The sequence below is a fragment of the Biomphalaria glabrata genome, chromosome 12, assembly GCF_947242115.1.
Source record: "Biomphalaria glabrata chromosome 12, xgBioGlab47.1, whole genome shotgun sequence".
Taxonomy (NCBI): Eukaryota; Metazoa; Mollusca; class Gastropoda; family Planorbidae; genus Biomphalaria; species Biomphalaria glabrata.
In genome coordinates, this window is record NC_074722.1 from 29,706,712 (window position 1) to 29,726,213 (window position 19,502).

Below are 19,502 nucleotides of genomic sequence, written 5' to 3' on the forward strand. Positions count from 1 at the left end.
ATTGTTTACCTTTGACTCTTGTTTGCCTTTGACTTTCATGTTGTTACCTTTGACTTTCATGCTGTTTACCTTTGACTTTCATGTTGTTACCTTTGACTTTCATGTTGTTTACCTTTGACTTTCATGTTGTTACCTTTGACTTTCATGTTGTTTACCTTTAACTTTCATGTTGTTTACCTTTGACTTTCATGTTGTTTACCTTTGACTTTCATGTTGTTACCTTTGACTTTCATGTTGTTTACCTTTAACTTTCATGTTGTTTACCTTTGACTTTCATGTTGTTTACCTTTGACTTTCATGTTGTTACCTTTGACTTTCATGTTGTTACCTTTGACTTTCATGTTGTTTACCTTTAACTTTCATGTTGTTTACCTTTGACTTTCATGTTGTTTACCTTTGACTTTCATGTTGTTACCTTTGACTTTCATGTTGTTTACCTTTAACTTTCATGTTGTTTACCTTTGACTTTCATGTTGTTTACCTTTGACTTTCATGTTGTTACCTTTGACTTTCATGTTGTTACCTTTGACTTTCATGCTGTTTACCTTTGACTTTCATGTTGTTACCTTTGACATTCATGTTGTTTACCTTTGACTTTCGTGTTGTTTACCTTTAACTCTCTTGTTGTTTACCGTATCGTCAGACCCACCTAGGAGATGGAAAACTCTGAATTCAAACCTCTGTTGCCTTGCAGCTATACCCAATCATGGGAAAGGTATCGGGAGTCAACCCTGAGGAAAAATCATGAGCTGGCGACCCTAAGGCAGTTTGCATCACCAAGTGCTACACTCTGGCAGAACCTGCGACACCGCTGACCCCAAACTGTATCGGCACTGCCGTTCCTTTGGATACATCAGCTGCTTGGAGTGGGGGGAACTGATGTGTGGGCGACATCGTTCCGACCACAACTTATGCCCAGGCATTCATCCCATTTCCATGAGATGATCCTTAGTTGCTTCGCGGCTGTAGGAGGCCATACATTATTTCTTTGTACTATATTCATTACATTTTACAAATGAAATGTAGTTGGGAGTGAATCATGAGAAAACGATTGCATTTGTGAGTGTATAGCGTCTGCCTTTCAGTTAATGTTTAGCTTTATAATTCATATATTTTAGTTCTAAAATGGGTACACGCAGCCAAGACTACCTTAAAAATAATTATCTTCTGCTTAACTCCGGCTTGTACAGCGTACAGACATTGCCTCTTATTTGACAGTTGCGCTAGTTACCTGTCTAGTATGGTGGATGGACGCAAAGGCGATGAAGACGTGCCTCTCAAAGGCGCTATGAAGATCAACTCAAGTGACAGTGTTCGCTCACAAGCACAGAGAAGAGTAGCTGGCAGCAATTCTGTAGCATTTTACGTCTCGAGAGACGATCTTTTCCCTTGTGTGACTAAAGAGACCAATCCTTGATACACAGCTGCAGTCACAGGTTGGGCATATGTAATCACTCGGTGCCGTTCTACTTTCACCCTTCTTTCTACTACTGTTGTGTATGGCATCTGCCATCCGGGACGCTTCCTTTATGCTCGCTCTATATGTGGATCTATCCAGTGCCACTTTTTCCCAGCTGCTAGTGTCGATTTTGAAGAGCTTCAGCAAATAACTTTTGAAAAAAGGCATGTAGAGAGATCTGACGAAGGTCGCGGGACACACATTTAAGACCTCCCACCCCAAAAAAAAATTTAAAAAAATCACAAAGCTCTATCTGAAGTTTGAAGACAGGCGCACGCATTGAAAATAGAGCTTTACAAGACCGCATTGCAAAACGGCCATGTCTGCTTAATGTGACAAACTTGACTGGTAGCTAATGTGTCTGCTTAATGTGACAAACTTGACTGGTAGCTAATGTGTCTGCTTAATGTGACAAACTTGACTGGTAGCTAATGTGTCTGCTTAATGTGACAAACTTGACTGGTAGCTAATGTGTCTGCTTAATGTGACAAACTTGACTGGTAGCTAATGTGTCTGCTTAATGTGACAAACTTGACTGGTAACTAATGTGTCTGCTTAATGTGACAAACTTGACAGGTAGCTAATGTGTCTGCTTAATGTGACAAAATTGACAGGTAGCTAATGTGTCTGCTTAATGTGACAAACTTGACTGGTAGCTAATGTGTCTGCTTAATGTGACAAACTTGACTGGTAGCTAATGTGTCTGCTTAATGTGACAAACTTGACAGGTAGCTAATGTGTCTGCTTAATGTGACAAACTTGACAGGTAGCTAATGTGTCTGCTTAATGTGACAAACGTGACAGGTAGCTAATGTGTCTGCTTCATTACGTGAAATACTGCCGTCAAGACATTAATCATCATAAAACAACAATAGCAGAACGCTGAATGGAAATTGAATTGTCACAACAGGGCTGTGAAATACGCAATACTATTATTACTATCCCCTAGGTGTTAAATGCTTTGATTTAGGAAACACAGGTATGCCGTTAAAAGTCCAAGAACACATCAAAAACATTCGAAATCATGACACTCTGTCCGTATGCATTTTGATGGCAAACATCACTGTTCTCCCAATTTTAGAAATAAGAGACTTGAACTCTGCTAAGTCATTGGTCTTTCTGGCTGATTCAGGCAACCCATTCCATGCTCGATTGGCACTTGGGTAGTAGGAGCACTTGTATGCAACTATCCCAGGGTACGCAATAAGAAATGTGCCATTATCTGTGTCTGGCTATTTTATTAGTTTGTGGGGGGGGGGGGGGGTTTGAGTATTTTCTATACAATAGCCCAATGCAGTCAACAACGCTCGTCTTCTGATAAATATAATACTAATCGCTTTAAGAAGCCAAAGACATACAAAGCACGGGTAAGGAGGAGACTTTATTTTTTGCTTTGACTGCATTCGTTCTGAGTTTGTAATCTTTTTCCTCGTATACACGAGCTATATCCCAAGTTGTAGCAGTTGATTCTGATTCTATATCAGTCTAACGCTAATAAATAAATCTGTAAGATCATATCAGGAAGATAAATAGATCACACAAAATAATGTAGTATCCCTTACAGACTTTGCGATTAAAGGGCAGATGATGTAAAGGACACCTGTAAAAAAACATTCTACAAACTCTTTAAAAAAACAAACAAAACAAAAAACAACAACAAAACAAAAAAACAAGTCGGATACATTTTATGTATCATACAAATATATTTCTTTCTACAAAAAAATCAACACTGTAAATTATAATAGCAAAAATACAGAGATATCAAAAAGTTGTAGGAGTGAACATATACCTCAAATCTGAAAGAAAATGTTGAAGTTTTGTGAATGAATAACTACTGTAGTACCCGCCATCATCAGGTGAGTCTCAATACCTGCCCATATTATACCAATAAGACTTTCAGTCAGTAGAAGACTGTTTGACTGACGGGTCTTAATGTAGCATCCCTTAAGTCCACATTAGTAACTTGTTACCAATTCTTTCGTAAATATTTCAGGAGAAACGTTTTTCGGATCATAATGACGACGGAGCCTCTACTGACCTGGAAGACAGAAAGATCGGGAAATGGTACAGATACCCATTTCAAAGTATCCCCTTCCAAAGTTGTTCCAACTGTAACTAAGATTTTGCGTGCATAGCACAACACCCGGAGATTTGTTCATGTACTTGATGGAGAATTGCAAAGGTTGAACATGAAGAGCAAAGTGCCGTCACAAGTTATTGTTGAGATACGATATGGAAAGGCGTTGACACGTTAGCAGTTCGAGAATATGGGGAAAATATAAGTTCTTTATTCTTTCACAGGTTTATTTTTAGATTGATACTAGAACAGAATATTTGCAGCGCATGGCTGTATGTTCTTGACAAGTAGCAAGAAGTGTATTTAAAAATGATGACCAGATTCTCTGGTATGGAATAGATGGTTTAGATTTATTTAGATGGTTCTAGAAGAGGCAAAATGTAAACTATAAAGGGTATATACATACTTGCATATTTAGTGTCGGGGGACGTCAGTGACTGTAGTAAACGTATCTAAATTAAATTGTACATTTAGGAAGTGTGTATATTATCATAGTGAGTTCAAGTTTTAGAATAAATGTTTTCTATTTATTTGAAACAATATTTCCTTTTTGAGTTTATACTTTTAAAGTAATATCTCCGGCATCACGATATTGTTTGAGTGTTTTGAATAGTTATAAATGTAACCATCGTAACATATCGTGTCCTAAATATAAATTTGTATTTGGGTAAGCCACTATGGACGCCATAAAACGGAGAGCACAAGAGCTGCATTACCTTCAGAATGTTCATAGTCTTCTGAAATGTAAACTACCAGGCAAAGAATTATGCAACAACAACATTTTATAGAGTACATTCATGATTAGGCCACACTCTTCGCAAGCGTGCATCTAACATCACAAGGCAAACTCTCATCTGGAGCCCCAAATGAAAGAAGAAGAGGAGGCCGCCCAGAAACAGATGGAGCCAAGATTGGGAAGCAGATGCAAATCGAATGGGAAAAAAACACTCGCCCAGAACCGAGACGTCTGGAGGAATCTGGTTGGTGATCTATGCCATATTTACTTGACAAGGAGATGGACATTTAAATTTAGCAACGGACATTTCCATTTACTTTAACGGACAAGGAGAAGGACATTTACATTTACTTGGCAAGGAGATGGATATTTTCATTTACTTAAATGGACAAGGAGATGGACATTTCCATTTACTTAAATGGACAAGGAGATGGACATTTTCATTTACTTAAATGGACAAGGAGAGGGACAAGGAGATGGACAAGGAGATGGACATTTCCATTTACTTAAATGGACAAGGAGAGGACATTTCCATTTACTTAAATGGACAAGGAGATGGATATTTTCATTTACTTAAATGGACAAGGAGATGGACATTTCCATTTACTTAAATGGACAAGGAGATGGACATTTTTATTTACTTTAATGGACAAGGAGATGGACAAGGAGATGGACATTTCCATTTACTTAAATGGACAAAGAGATGGACATTTTCATTTACTTAAATGGTCAAGGAGGTGGAAAAGGAGATGGACATTTCCATTTACTTAAATGGACAAGGAGATGGACATTTTCGTTTACTTAAATGGACAAGGAGATGGACATTTCCATTTACTTAAATGGACAAGGAGAGGACATTTCCATTTACTTAAATGGACAAGGAGATGGATATTTTCATTTACTTAAATAGACAAGGAGATGGACATTTCCATTTACTTAAATGGACAAGGAGATGGACATTTTCATTTACTTTAATGGACAAGGAGATGGACAAGGAAATGGACATTTCCATTTACTTAAATGGACAAAGAGATGGACATTTTCATTTACTTAAATGGACAAGGAGATGGACAAGGAGATGGGCATTTCCATTTACTTAAATGGACAAGGAGATGGACATTTTCGTTTACTTAAATGGACAAGGAGATGGACAAGGAGATGGACATTTCCATTTACTTAAATGGACAAGGAGATGGACATTTCCATTTACTTAAATGGACAAGGAGATGGACATTTCCATTTACTTAAATGGACATGGAGATGGACATTTCAATTTACTTAAATGGACAAGGAGATGGACATTTCCATTTACTTAAATGGACAAGGAGATGGACATTTCCATTTACTGGACAAGGAGATGGACTTTTACTGGACAAGGAGTGGACATTTACTTTACTGGACCTAGTAGATCTCTAATTAGATAATTACTTTAAATCCAATTACCTCAGCGTCACAAGAACTAACGGGATGATATATTAATCCTCCCCTCAAATCTAAGAAAGACAATATCAAATACTCTAAAGCAGTAAATCAAACAAAACAAAACAACAAAAAGTACTCCCTGGCACTGTATTGGCATGTTCAATCTAAAGGTAGATAAAGTATTTTATTGATTTCTGTCTCACCAATTAAGAAAGTAGGCTAGTTGAAGTTGATAAAGCTACTAATTTCAACGACTTCTCGTCATAACGACATCGCTGTTATTTTAATCATTAAGGTTTCGTTACCACTTATTTGTAGAAACTAACTGGTGAAATTCTTACCAGACTGCAAATTTCAGTGACGGGTTCAAAAGGCCTGTCATTGTAGTCTAACCATTCAGTGCCCTGAACAGAGATTTTTAAAAAATGGTTAACTTATTACTACGTATAAGATGGTATATCATAATCAGTTTAATCATGATTATATGTTGTTATCCTAGAGCAACGTTTCTCAAACTTGCTGATATTTAAATAAGTAACAATTCTCTATTTGTTCAATGATCCCCATGGGCAGACGTTACATAATTATGCATGTTAATCCGCAATTTAAACGCTGATAAGTTCTTGGTTTTCCTGGCTGATTCAGGCAATCCATTCTATTCTCTAATGACGCTAGGGATAAATGTGCCTCTGTCTTTGTGTCTAAGTATTTTATTAGGTTTTGTTTTTCTATCTGTAAATTATAGTTTACTGTTTTATTACTACTTTACTGTTGAGTCTTCTGTCCTGAAGTATCTCTAAGTTTATTGACCTTACTAATGGTGTTACTCTAATCAAATGTGAATATTCGTTTGTTATAAATCTCACTGCTCTAAAGTAAAATTAATTAATCGCCACCAATTGATTAGCTAATTGGCTAATTTTAGATAGGGAATAAGCATAATGAATTCAGGACATGAAAACTACATAGCACTCTGGCTTACCAAGTGATCACCTCTTAGAAGCGTACTTCTCAATTTCCATTTTGAATATTCGGCTGGTCTAAAAATATGAAGGAAAAAAAGCCGTTTTTATGTTTGCGAGACAAAAAATTTAATGTGTCAAAGTCTTGCGAGACAAAAAATTTAATGTGTCAAAGTCTTGCGAGACAAAAAATTTAATGTGTCAAAGTCCTAAAGAGAGAATGAAAGGCTAGGATGTAGATCTGATAGTTCTGATTTTAGGCCTTCAACTTGTTTATAGATGGAAGAAAATGACTAACTTGTTAACTGGTACGAAGAAGGTCTTTCTCCGCGAAGAATCTAAGGTTCTGAAAAAAACAAAGAAGATATAAGGAACATTGCGTAAAGCTCGTCTATGAAATAAAACCAACTAAAGCACAGAATAGAAAAGAAAAAAAAAGACAAACTATAGTGCAGACGTGAACAAAAACTAACGATCAAACTAATGTCCAAAGTAAAATAGCACTAAGTAAAGCACAAAGTAAAGCAAGACTAAAGCACACCAAAAAGCACAAACTAAATCAGCACAAAATAAAGCACAGACCATGAACAGACTAAAGCACTAATGCAGACTACAGGCTAAAGCACAAAATAAACTACAAACTAAAGTACAAACTAATGCACAGACCACTACTTTGTCTTGTATTAGCTTTGCATATTATTGGATGCACTGACCCAGCTTGTCTACCTCTTTCTTCAAACGCATTTGTTGCACAAATTTATTATTTAAAAATGTTCTCTGTTGTATCAAATCTGCATTTCCAAATTGTGGAGAGCGCTTTCCTCCACCCTCCCATTTTTCTCTTTTCTTTTCTACAATACCTCTATTCAGGTCGTAAATTTAAGGAAGCTCGATGGACACGGTTCTTAAAAATGTCTCCAACGATTTTCCTAGAAATTCGACAAAAACTACTTTTTTTTTTTTAAGTATTTTTATATTTTACTTTTTATCATTCTCGTCTTCTCAAAGTACGTTTCTTTTTTTAGCCTACTTTCCCGCCAGAAATTTGGTTACTTTTATTCGTGTCAGGATTGTATAATTTCTACTAAAAACTTCTATACAAAATATATTTAAATAGGGTTGACAATATAAGAAAAAAAAAAAAAGAACCTACCCGGACGTTGATGAGACATAGCCATAGCTGGTAGTGCTGGTATCTGTAGACAAAGTCAAATTACAGACAAGAGTTGCTTAAAGAAGTTGCCAAGTTTGCCATTCAGTTTTAGTAAATCTTAAAAAATCTTAAAACTAACATGGAAGAAGATGGATAATTGATTATAGATCTACTAAGATCATGGGGTTTGAGTTTACTGGCGTCATATTAAGAAACTAAAGTATCGGGGGTTAGAATTGGAGGTCTGGAAACCCAGGGGCAACGAAGAAACGGATGCCCCTAATTCTTTTCCGATTAAAAGAATTTCTTTTTTTCGACAAATCTTTCAAAATATAATTATTTCAACAAAGAATATAATAAATTTCTTTGTCAAATACACTTTGTTAAAAAATTAAATTAACGCGTTAACGAATGGAACTTTGCAAGTTTATTTCGACGAAAAGTCGTTTAAGATTTCACTGGGATTCTAATTGTGGGGGGGCCCTATTTGTGGAGAATGGACACCCCTGGGCAGTAGCCTTTCCCAAATCCTGTGGTGACTTGCCATTTAAGTCACTGTATCAGATCTACCTTACTTGTCCTGCCCTTCGGGTTTATGTGTAGAGAATGGACTTGTACTTTTCAAGGAGAAGGTCCACGTGGATCTGATAGAGTTCTATTCATCACTGAATGAGATTCGTCTCATATAAAAGCGTAATGCCAATAATGAAGCATCAAGAGGGCTTGGTGGCTGAGGGGGTAAAGCGCTTGGCTACTGAACAGAGTGGTCTCGTGTTCAAATCCCAATGAAGACTGGGACTTTCAATTTCGTGATCTTTAGAACGCCCCTGAGTCCACCCAATGTAATGGGTATCTCAGAGGAGTTAGGGGAAAGTAAAGTCGGTTGGTCGTTGTGATGGCCACATAACATCTTCATTAACCGTCGGCCAGAGAAACAGAGGGCCTTTACATCATCTGAAAGTTTTACTCTACTCTTTTCTACCGTAGACATCAATGCGATTTTTACATTTCAAATTCTAACTTCAATGTATTTACAAAGATTTTGAAAATTTTAGTACGATTGTTAGTATGCACTGTAAAATATCATAACTGAATGTTCAATTAAATGAACTCAAAATCTAAGAGTCATCTTAAACAATGATCTCTAATTATTCCTGAAACTAAAGCTCTTCAACAGATTGTTGAAATCCTGCTTTTTAAATTTAGTATCTCAGGCTCAGAGAAGTTTTGAAATGTTTGCATCGTCATAAGCAGGACCGTATTGAGACTTGATACTGCCCTAAACTTCTGAAATACGAGGCCCTTTACAAGCCCTGACATTTTATGTCAGTGCCAAATATGATTTTTTTTTTAAGTAACGTCTGTATTTCATAAGATATAATAAGAAAGCAGTTGGCGTGAAGGTAGATAAGTAAAGCGCTTGGCTTCCGAATCGAGAGTCTCGGTTTCGAAGCTCGGTGAAGATAGGGATTTTGGAATTTTTGGGTCGTTGTGCTGGCCACATGACACCCTCGTTAATCTAGCAAAAAAAAATGATTACATCATCTGCCAAATAGAACGCAAGGTCTGAAAGGGATACTTGCTTTTTACTTTACTGCTCTGAAAGCTGACCACTGGTCTAGACAATTACAGTTGAATCAACTTACCGTCAACAGTGGATGAAGATGATATCTTTGAAAATGTTAAACTGTTAACAAAGACAAAGTACAAAGTAAACATTTTAAACAACTCTTATGATGAGTGAAATAACATCTTTTCATTGTTATTACAAAGCTTCTTTCAACTCACTCTGTCTGTCTGTCTGTCTGGGTGGATTATTTTGCACGGTTTTTTTTTACCCACTTCCCATTCTTAAAATAAAGTTGAAATTTTGCTAAATTCTTCATAGTCCAATAGTATAGGCCAGTGATGCCCGACCTAATTCGACCTGCGGGCCGTTTTAATTTTCATCACTCGTGTCGCAGGCCACAAGAACGAAAAGGTAGGCCTACAAAAACGAAATGAAATTGACCTGAAACTATTTATCTTATTTTATATGATACAGACGTTACTTCAAAAAAGAAGATGATTATGTCCTATGCGTCATGCATTTAGTCATGCATATTAACCAATGACCTAAACTCCGCCAATTAGAAACCCGTAGATCCAGTGCTTCATTAATTAATGGGATATTTTAATTTTTTTTTCCACGCGTCGGAAAATGGCTTCATTTCTCTACTTAAAATATGAGCATTATTGTAGCTAGTTTTGCCACCGACTCATTTTCTTGTCTCTTTTTGGTAAATATTCCCATCAATCCTCCAATCTTTAATTCGCGGTTTAAACAAAGAATGCTCTCATGTTTCTTTTATAATGCCGTTTATTTATTGTTGTTTTTTAAAACAGACACACTTTCTTTACAAATCAAATATGTTGGCTTATTCTCATGTTCGACAAAAAAATTTAAGATCCAGCTGGAAAACGTAGATTCTACATGCAAAATCCCATTTGAAAAATCGCACAAAGGTAAATGTCATGGCACCAATCCATCAGAGACAAATTGAGGGCCCTTAAGCCCCTAACGTAGGTAACGATACATTCTCAACCTTTTTTATGTAAGGGGGGGGGGAGCGGGGCAAGGGGGGATTTTCTACACTTTGTGCCGACATTGCAGCGGGCCGGATGGAATCGCATCGCGGGCAGGATCTGGCCTGCGGGCTATATTTTAGGCATAACTGGTATAGACGAATCAATAAACGAAATTAATTGATTTGTAATTAATTCGTGGTAATTCATTAATTGTATTTTATTTAGGAAAAAAAGGGAGATAAACCTTGCGGTATTGATAGATATGAGAATGACTGTGCGGTGCTTTTCTTTAAGCTTTGTTGTTGTTGTTGTTGTTTTTTTTAAGTATTGTTTTATATTATGCTCGATAATATATCTAGACTAACAATAATACATTTGAGCGATTTGAAAATTTTTTATTAATTGTTTTGTTTTTTTGTTTAGCGCAACTTTCCTGCTAATAGCATGCTCAATGTGCTGTGGTCCAATCACTTTTCTTAACCGGTTTCGGGGATGGGGGGAGGGGATAATGTTTTTCGCGCTGCTTTTTCAAAAGCAATAAAAATAAAAGTTGCTCGAGTCTGATTTAAAACTCTAGAACTCGAGCCTTCATGATGGAAGGCCGATGTGCTTGCCACAGAGCTATTCAGATTCTTATAGAAATTGAAGGTTCTATAGACTATTGTTGGTTTAAAATTTTTAGCAAATGACCTAAGTCTCTACATAGGGCTTATCTCCCCTAAGCTTAGTACATTTCTAAATAAAACAAAATCAATCAATTATGACTAACTGAATAGCAAATTTTTTTTTCATTGATTCATGTGTTGTCATTGATAATGTATTTTTGTGTGCTAAGTTTCAAAATGATCAGAGAATGGGGTAAATTACGTGTAAAGAATTCCACCCAGACAGAGAGGAGTGAGTTTAGATAAGCTTTGTCAATATCTAACATGACTCAGAAGCACGCACTCTCTTCTTTAAAGCGCATGAAGCGAATGTCAACTATTTAAAGCACAGCACACTTTAGTACAAACCATTTAAGTGTGTATCTTCAATTAAGCTCCTTTATTTTAAGTAATTTAAAAATGTAAAAATACTCTACAGCCATCATAAAGATGCCAGCGGGTGTCTGGGAGCATACGAGGCGCCCTGACATGGTCTCCACGCAGTGGAGGTTTCCCAGGCCCTTAACAATTATTATAGCACAGTGAAGGACCGACTCACTATGCATCCCCCCCCCCTTCTATTTCCGACTGCTTGGAGGAAGAAGCAAGCGTGTCTCGTATTGTCTTCATCTAAGACTTTGCCAAATTCCATTTCGTTATGTTGGGGAAGACTCTTGCTTTTAACTTTCTTCTAGGGAGACATAGATCTAAGTGCATTGCTAATGGTTTCTGTCAAAGTTAGATGGGACGTCTATATTGTAGTATAAGTTATATTTAGTCTTGCTATTTAAGTTATTTTTTAACCACCTTCAGCGGTTTACTTGTCTACCAAAAATTTGGCGCTACAAGTCAACAACCGACAACAAGTACTACATGGTAAAGAGTGACACGGTGGCCGAGTGTTACAGCATTTAGCATTAAAACTGAGAGATTTTTAACTTCGGGAATTTTTGGACGCCCCTGAACGAGACTAATCGTCAAATAAAGCCTGAACACAACGGGGCCGGCCTTAGGCATAGGCTAACTAGTCATTCGCCTAGGGCCTCCAATTGGTGGGGACTTCGAACAGGACTAAAATAAAAATTGAGATAGATTTGAGAAACTTTGATCAGATCTCAAACCTAATAGGGCACTAGGATTTTATAGTTACAAGTCGAACTCTGTCACTACTACGGAATGTGTGATGTATGAATTTCAGTAATTTGTCGATTTAGATACAGGCAGGTTTTAATAACTGGTCCATGTGCAGCATTAGGGCTGTCCTTGTTTGGGGGGGGGGATGGGGGGGGGGGCAAGACGACCTTAAAACTCACAGCCCACTTCCTTTTCCGTGCTCTGTGGGAGTAATTCTCAGCCCGGTTCGTTACTAATGGGGGTTCTGTTTTAGATAGGCCAGAAAACATTGGATAAGTCAGAAAACATTGGATAAGTCAGAAAACATTGGATAAGTCAGAAAACATTGAATAAGTCAGAAAACATTGAATAAGTCAGAAAACATTGGATAAGTCAGAAAACATTGGATAAGTCAGAAAACATTGAATAAGTCAGAAAACATTGAATAAGTCAGAAAACATTGGATAAGTCAGAAAACATTGGATAAGTCAGAAAACATTGGATAAGTCAGAAAACATTGGATAAGTCAGAAAACATTGGATAAGTCAGAAAACATTGAATAAGTCAGAAAACATTGGATAAGTCAGAAAACATTGGATAAGTCAGAAAACATTGGATAAGTCAGAAAACATTGAATAAGTCAGAAAACATTGAATAAGTCAGAAAACATTGGATAAGTCAGAAAACATTGGATAAGTCAGAAAACATTGGATAAGTCAGAAAACAATGAATAAGCCTACGTCTGATGTGATGACAAAAGTATTTAGACCAACCGCAAATCCTTTGCTACCAATTTGTCCCATTTTTTTTTCTTTCTTTCACAGTTACATCCGCTAAGTATATTGACAAGACTACAATATTACCTATTTTTCTTGCTTTGTTTATTCGGTTCATTTAGAAAGATAGAAGCTATTTAAAAAAGAAAGAAATATAATATTATCATTAATTGGAGGTAAATTTTAATCCGAGCTTCTTTTAGTACCCTATTTACTCAAAGAAAATACTCATATGCTATCTGATAATGCATTTTTTTTAAATTACAACATATACAAACACTCAGTGATGGATTGTCTAACTTTTAACTACTAATAAATTAATAATAAACTTTAAAATACAAGAAAAGTAAAAACTTTGTGCCCACATTGAAAAACTGATGAATAATGAGCTGTAGATGTCAGGAGAATGCGTTACTGCAGTGAAGAATGCAAGAAAACGCTTTTGGCGTCGGGGCGAACACCACTGATGAATAATGAGCTGTAGATGTCAGGTTTCTACAGTGAAATTGCAAGAAAACGCTTTTGGCGTCGGGGCTTCGCCCCAAACCCCACTGGGTAAGCTTGCAGAGCTCCCCCAGACCCCCAAGCTTGCAAGAGAAAGGCCTCAACATGACTGTTTTTTGTGTTTTTTTTTCACCGAAGGTTGAAAAACACTCCTTTTTTATTCTCGTATATATATATATATACATACATACATATATAATACTTACGCCTTACTTTCTGCTTTATGTATATTGTTTTTGTATTCATATTGAATTTGAAACACATATAATTATGATCATTATCTTTTTTTTTTCTATTCCTATCCATCACATATAGATTATAAATGAACATTTACAGAGTAACAGCAGAAATATTATTTACCACTTATGTTTGAGTTGTTCCGAGACAGCCTTGCGTTGGGTAACATCGATCTAAACATAAAAAAGTGTTGGTTTATTTCCGATTCAAATAGTATACACCATAAGTTAAAAGCAATAAAACTAGCCAACATTTCTTTTCTTTCTTTCTTCCTCAATTCTTCCCATGGGGCTCTACAGCAGGTGTTACCCACCTCCCCCGGCTTGTAACCATGGAGATGCATTTTGTTTAATTTTATTTGTCTTTTTTTTTAAACGAGAGTTCAACAAATAGATGTCATATGAAAAAAAAATATTTTAAAAAAATCTTTTAAAAAAATTATCTAAGATGAAGAATCTGCACTTACAAATATATCTCTCAATAATGTAAAGGTTATTTCCCCTTTTAACAAATACCTTCCTTCATGAAAAAAAAAAACAGAAACAAGAAAAACTTTAAAAATATTAAAAAAAAAAAAAATTGGAAACAAGGAAACAAAACGGAACAAAAAAAAACCTCAGTACTAGCTTGACCCTATATTGGCATGCTATTATTAGCTGGGCATTTCATTGCGTTTGAGTTTCGCCAATTGAGGCCATGTTAGTATGAGGTTGTACAACTTGCTTGTTGGAAACTTGGCCGTGAAGACTGTTGTTCGATATTTCATTAATTTCTGGCACTGAAAGAAAAAAAAACAACCTTTTATTGTGTTTCGCAATATTTTCTTATAAAAGCACATTATTTTCCTTTTTTTTAAAAAAAAAATGACTTATTGTAAGATTTAAGTGAGCGAAGGCCTCGGAGCAGGATTTTAGAGGAAATCTTTACACTTCTTCGAAAGCTTTGATAAAAATTATTTTATTAATTAAATGGCCTAGAATACTTACAGTATATGCATAGTACTATGCTAGATTTACTTTAATTTTCCTTCTTTATTTTAGAAAAACTATTAAGTTTATTTTTTAGTTTGGCCGAAGCTGCATTTATATATTACAAGCAGGCAACAAACGAACACGGGACACAACCGTAATAAGTAAAGTATTGTCGGTAAAAATGCGAAAAAAAAAAATGCTTCCGAGGAAAAAAATGGAAAAATTTTCTAACCCGTTGAAATTCGGATGTTTTTAAAATCTCTGAGTTTACCCAGCTCTAATGGGTATCTGACATTAGTTGGAGAAAAGAAAAAGTGATCTGTTGTTGTGCTGGCCACATGACACCCTCGTAAACCGTGGGTCACAGAAACAGATGACCTTTACATCATCTGCTCTAAAGACCGCAATCTGTGAAAGGGGAACTTTACCTTACTTACTTTAATGTGGAGTTACCGGGGCAACAGCCCCTTTCTGCCTGCCCTTAAATCCGGCCCTATAAGAAAGAGCTGCTGTTCCGTTGATTATTTCCTTGTACGATTCAGGCCAAACTTCGACTCAAGGTACCATCACTATGGGAAGGAAGAGGAAACTGTGTAGCCTGACCATTTCAGTTTGCTGAATTCCGTTTCAATAGTTCTTGAAAACCACATGCTCTTGGCGACATAAATGAAATGTGCACTACAGGAGAATATCTGTCCAGGGCCATCGTAAGATAGGACTTGATCTCTCAAGCTGATGATGTTGATTGATAACGCATCTGCTTTAGTGTAGTTGTATTGACAACACGCATAGCTTGATAGGCGCCCAACCATTTGCGGACTGAGGGCCATATTAATTTCTGAGATGCAATTCAAGGGGCTTAACACATCAACAAATCCTCGAGTGCCATGTAAACGAGGCTCTGTGGCTTTATTTCGCTCTATGAGAGCAGAATTGTCGACGGCCAGTTTTACATGCAGGACGCGGCATCACAATACACAAAGTCTACTTACTTGTGGTTTCTTTACTTTTTGATAACAACATCTGTGACCTGATTCTACAGATAGAGAAAGTGTTAACAGAATAAGCAAGAATAAAATACATTTTAAAATATACAAAAACAATGCTTATATTGAGTGAAATTACATCAATTATTTAGAATCAATCCTGTAATTAACTTTTAGTAGATCTAGACTAGCAATAATAAATGTGTGTGCGTGGAAGTATTTTTATTAATCGATTTTGTTGAACTCAACTTTCACGATTATAAAATGCTCGGTGAGTTATGGTCACTTTTGAGGACAGGTTGCAACTATGACTGTGCATGATTACATAATATTGTATCTATAACTGTGTATGATTACAAAATATTGCTTGTATAATTTTGTATGATTACAAAATATTACATCTATGACTGTGTATGTTTACAAAATATTGCATCTATAACTGTGTATGATTACAAAATATTGTATCTATAACTATGAATGATTACAGAATATTATAGCAGTATGATTACAAAATATTGCATCTATAAATGTGTATGATTACAAAATATTGCATTTATAACTGTGTATTATTACAAAATAACACAGGATGACGATAAGTGACTACTAATTCAGAAAAATTCACTAATGAAAATAAAATTATATATAGAATATGTTTTAAAAATTAATGTTCCAAAACGACAAAGTCCAATTAAACCTCTTTCTATTAAAGAGCTTTGTAAGCATTAAGCGGGTTGCCTGAATGAGCCAAGAAAACCAATGACTTAATAAGGATTAAATCTATTTTTAACATGAACGATTACATTTAACATGCGGGTTTTCGCGTCACTTGATTTTCAGAGGAGACTCAGTCATTTTAATAGTGAACTGAGTTTTGTTTCCCTGTCTTCAAATATTATTGATTTAAATTAATGTAAAACAAATTAACTTGATATATTAAGAGATACTCAGAATAAGATGAAAGTTACATACTGTTGAGGAGATTGGCGCTCTTTTACACGTGTGTCACTACTACTGACTTGTTCTGAAATATTTGCGAATGTTTCCTTAAAATACGAACAAACAAAAAACACTCTTTTCAATAAGGTTTCTCTCTCTCTCTCTCTCTCTAGCTCTCTATAGCTCTATAGCTCTCTAGCTCTCTATAGCTCTCTCTCGCTCTATCTATCTATCTATCTACCATTATATTAGAAAGTAGTTGGATAAGTGTAGTCTAAAAATTCTAAAAAATCCACAGAATCAAATATATAAAGTGATTCTCAAATTAAAAAAAAACAGAATAGCAACACGTCACTGTGTACCTCTAACAAAAGCACGCAATACACAGGCCAAGCAGAGGTCTATTTAAGTTTTCGTTTTGACTTCTGCGTCGTTCTTCCACAAAGGAAGCTATTGTTGGGCCTCAAGTGTGAGTTCTCCAGCTGCTTCTTTTAAAGGCCTTCTGCTATTAGCTTCTTTTCTCTTTCTTTAAGCTCACAAAAAAAAAGATCGCCTTGCCATCCTCAATAATGGGGGTAAGTACCCCACGTCCCAGCCATTATGTTGTCGAATGGTAAGTAAAAACAAAAAGGTTCCCCTTTCAGACCAGGCGATCTATAGGCAGATGTTGTAAAGGTCATCTGTTTCTAAGACAGACAGTTAACAAATGTGCCATGTGGCAAGCACAACGACCAACCGCCTTTACTTTCCCCAACTAATGTCAAATAGCATTACAGTTGGCTAGATTCAGCTGGGAGGCGCAGTGGTTCAGTGTATGGTCCAGAGTTCGAATCCTGGTGAAGACTGGAATTTTTCATTTCGGGATTTTTATGGCGCCTGAGTCCACCCAGTTCTAATGGGTACCTAACATATGTTGGGGAAACTTAAAGGCGGTTGGTCGTTATGCTGGCCAAATGACACCCTCGTTAACCGAGGGTCACGGAAACAGATGACCTCTACATCCTCTGCCCTGTAGTCCCCTATAGACCGCATGGTCTGAAAGGGTAACTCTACTTTATATTTAGCTGCGTCCTTAAAATCCAAATCTTCGAAATCATAGTCTTTACCTAGATTAGAACCCAAGACCCTACGGTTCCGAAGCCAAGTTCTTTACCGCTTGGTCACCACGTACCTTCTCTGAATAGTAAGTACTTCTTCCATACTGTCAGCACCTGACTTCAAGTGGAACCATTCCAACTCTGGCCTTCATGTGTGGCTCAGATATTGGATACGGCGGAACACTAACAGGAAAGTGGAAAAGGTGAGTAACTGGCGCATAAACCAGTAATCTTCAGGCAGGAGGGACTCGTTAGCTTAGACTGACTACTCTAAATTCAAACCTCTGCTGCCTTGCAGCTATACCCAAACAAGGCCTCGGGAGTCAACCCTGATGAAGAATCAGGTGCCAGCGACTCTGTGGCAACTTACAGCACAGTTCTATACCCTGGCAGAGCCTACGATGCCGCTGATCCCTAACTGTCTCGTCATTTGTCGTTCCTTTCCATAGATCAGCTGCTTGGCGAGATGGAGAACTGATGTTAGTTGATCCACAATCACTTCGTGACTGCAGGATGCCAGACAAAAACCATACTCGTTTTCATGCATACCATTATAACAATTACTACTCATTAAGCTAAAATAATTTGAGTATTTGAACGTGCATACCTTTAGATTTCTTGGTAGCAGACTTCTGTGTTGCAGATTTATCGCTGGAAAGAAAAAAAGACTTGGAACTATATCTCACAACCATTTTAAAATATATAGGTCATATACTTTTTTTTCGGCTTGGGGTCATGTAAGGAGGCATATAAATTACCGAAAGGCCTAACACACACAGCATAGCCTAAAAATTAGTCGGTGTTTTTATGGAACTGAGCCTCTACGGCTTCATTGTGTGCTGTGGGGGAGAAGTTTCGCGAGGCTGGATAGGTTCAAGTCACAGGCTAGATATTTGTAAGATGGGCTAGCGGTTAGTGATGATCTCAACAGATTCTCTTTATCATGGGCTTGGGGCGGTTGCCACACTCGCTACGCCCCTTCAGGCCGCCTCTGGTTGAAGTTTCCGTGTCGTAGTGGCTTTTACATTGAGCGGGATTTTCCCGTTGCCGTATCTAGTTATTCCAATTTTGTATTCAACTTTTCATTTGTTGTAAATTGTTTTGTAGGTGGACGCGTTAACGTCACTGCTTTGTGATTGGTTCACCTTTCATGACCTTACAGCTGAAAACCTTTTTATCCAAACCGCCATACGGCGACCGCCAAGTTCAGTGGCAAAATACGGATGAACCTAAACGCCTTAGGGCTATATGGCTATTATACTGGTATGGGATACATAAAACCTCCTAATGTCTTAATTCACACATTCAGTCGTCCTTTTTTTAGCGGCCCCCTAAAGGCGAAAAGAAGCTATTAGTTTTGTGTGGCTTGTGTGTCCGTTCGTCCGTCTGTCCGTCCCGTTTAGATCTCAGAAACTAGAAGAGAAAATGAACTGAAAATTGGACATCATGATATTTTAGATCATTCAAAGTTCTTGTGCAACGGCTACTTTTTTTCTTTTCCAAAAGTGAACCATCTAATTTTAAAAATTACCTATGCAAGCAGATTTTTCATAAAAATACACCACTTTTACAACTATTCACTATTAATAGTCACCAACACGGGAGGCTCTTTAGTAGAGGAAACAACTGGTCACCATATTTGTAACACATTTATGCAAACGGTTTTAGTTTTTCTTTTTTTTTTTTTTTTTTTGTCAAATTTTTTTTTTTTTTTTACATTTGTATTGCTAATTTTTGTAAGTTCTGTCATAGGCCTACTAACTACTACATTTACACAAAAATATGTTAACTATTCTTTAAAGAGAAAAAATCTATTTAGCATAATTTAAAACAACAATTAATAAGTAGTTTTTCATATTAT

The 19,502-nt window shown here is 36.6% G+C and overlaps 1 protein-coding gene across 3 annotated transcripts in view; it reads right to left on the minus strand.

Annotated features, from left to right (window-relative positions):
• Window positions 1–3,138: 3,138 nt before the first annotated feature.
• The window catches only part of LOC106051527 (uncharacterized), a 73,423-nt gene continuing 57,059 nt past the window's right edge, over window positions 3,139–19,502 (minus strand). For all 3 annotated transcript variants that reach the window (XM_056006584.1, XM_056006583.1, XM_056006585.1), the window contains 12 exons: window positions 18,249–18,292; window positions 16,578–16,629; window positions 15,615–15,658; window positions 14,375–14,429; window positions 13,775–13,824; window positions 12,998–13,043; window positions 9,456–9,496; window positions 7,810–7,852; window positions 6,955–7,002; window positions 6,677–6,734; window positions 6,036–6,098; window positions 3,139–3,497 (listed from right to left, as the gene is read on the minus strand). In XM_056006584.1, coding sequence (XP_055862559.1) covers window positions 3,426–3,497; window positions 6,036–6,098; window positions 6,677–6,734; window positions 6,955–7,002; window positions 7,810–7,852; window positions 9,456–9,496; window positions 12,998–13,043; window positions 13,775–13,824; window positions 14,375–14,429; window positions 15,615–15,658; window positions 16,578–16,629; window positions 18,249–18,292 — 616 coding nt within the window. In that variant the 3' untranslated portion in view covers window positions 3,139–3,425. The remainder of the gene's footprint in view (window positions 3,498–6,035; window positions 6,099–6,676; window positions 6,735–6,954; window positions 7,003–7,809; window positions 7,853–9,455; window positions 9,497–12,997; window positions 13,044–13,774; window positions 13,825–14,374; window positions 14,430–15,614; window positions 15,659–16,577; window positions 16,630–18,248; window positions 18,293–19,502) is intronic.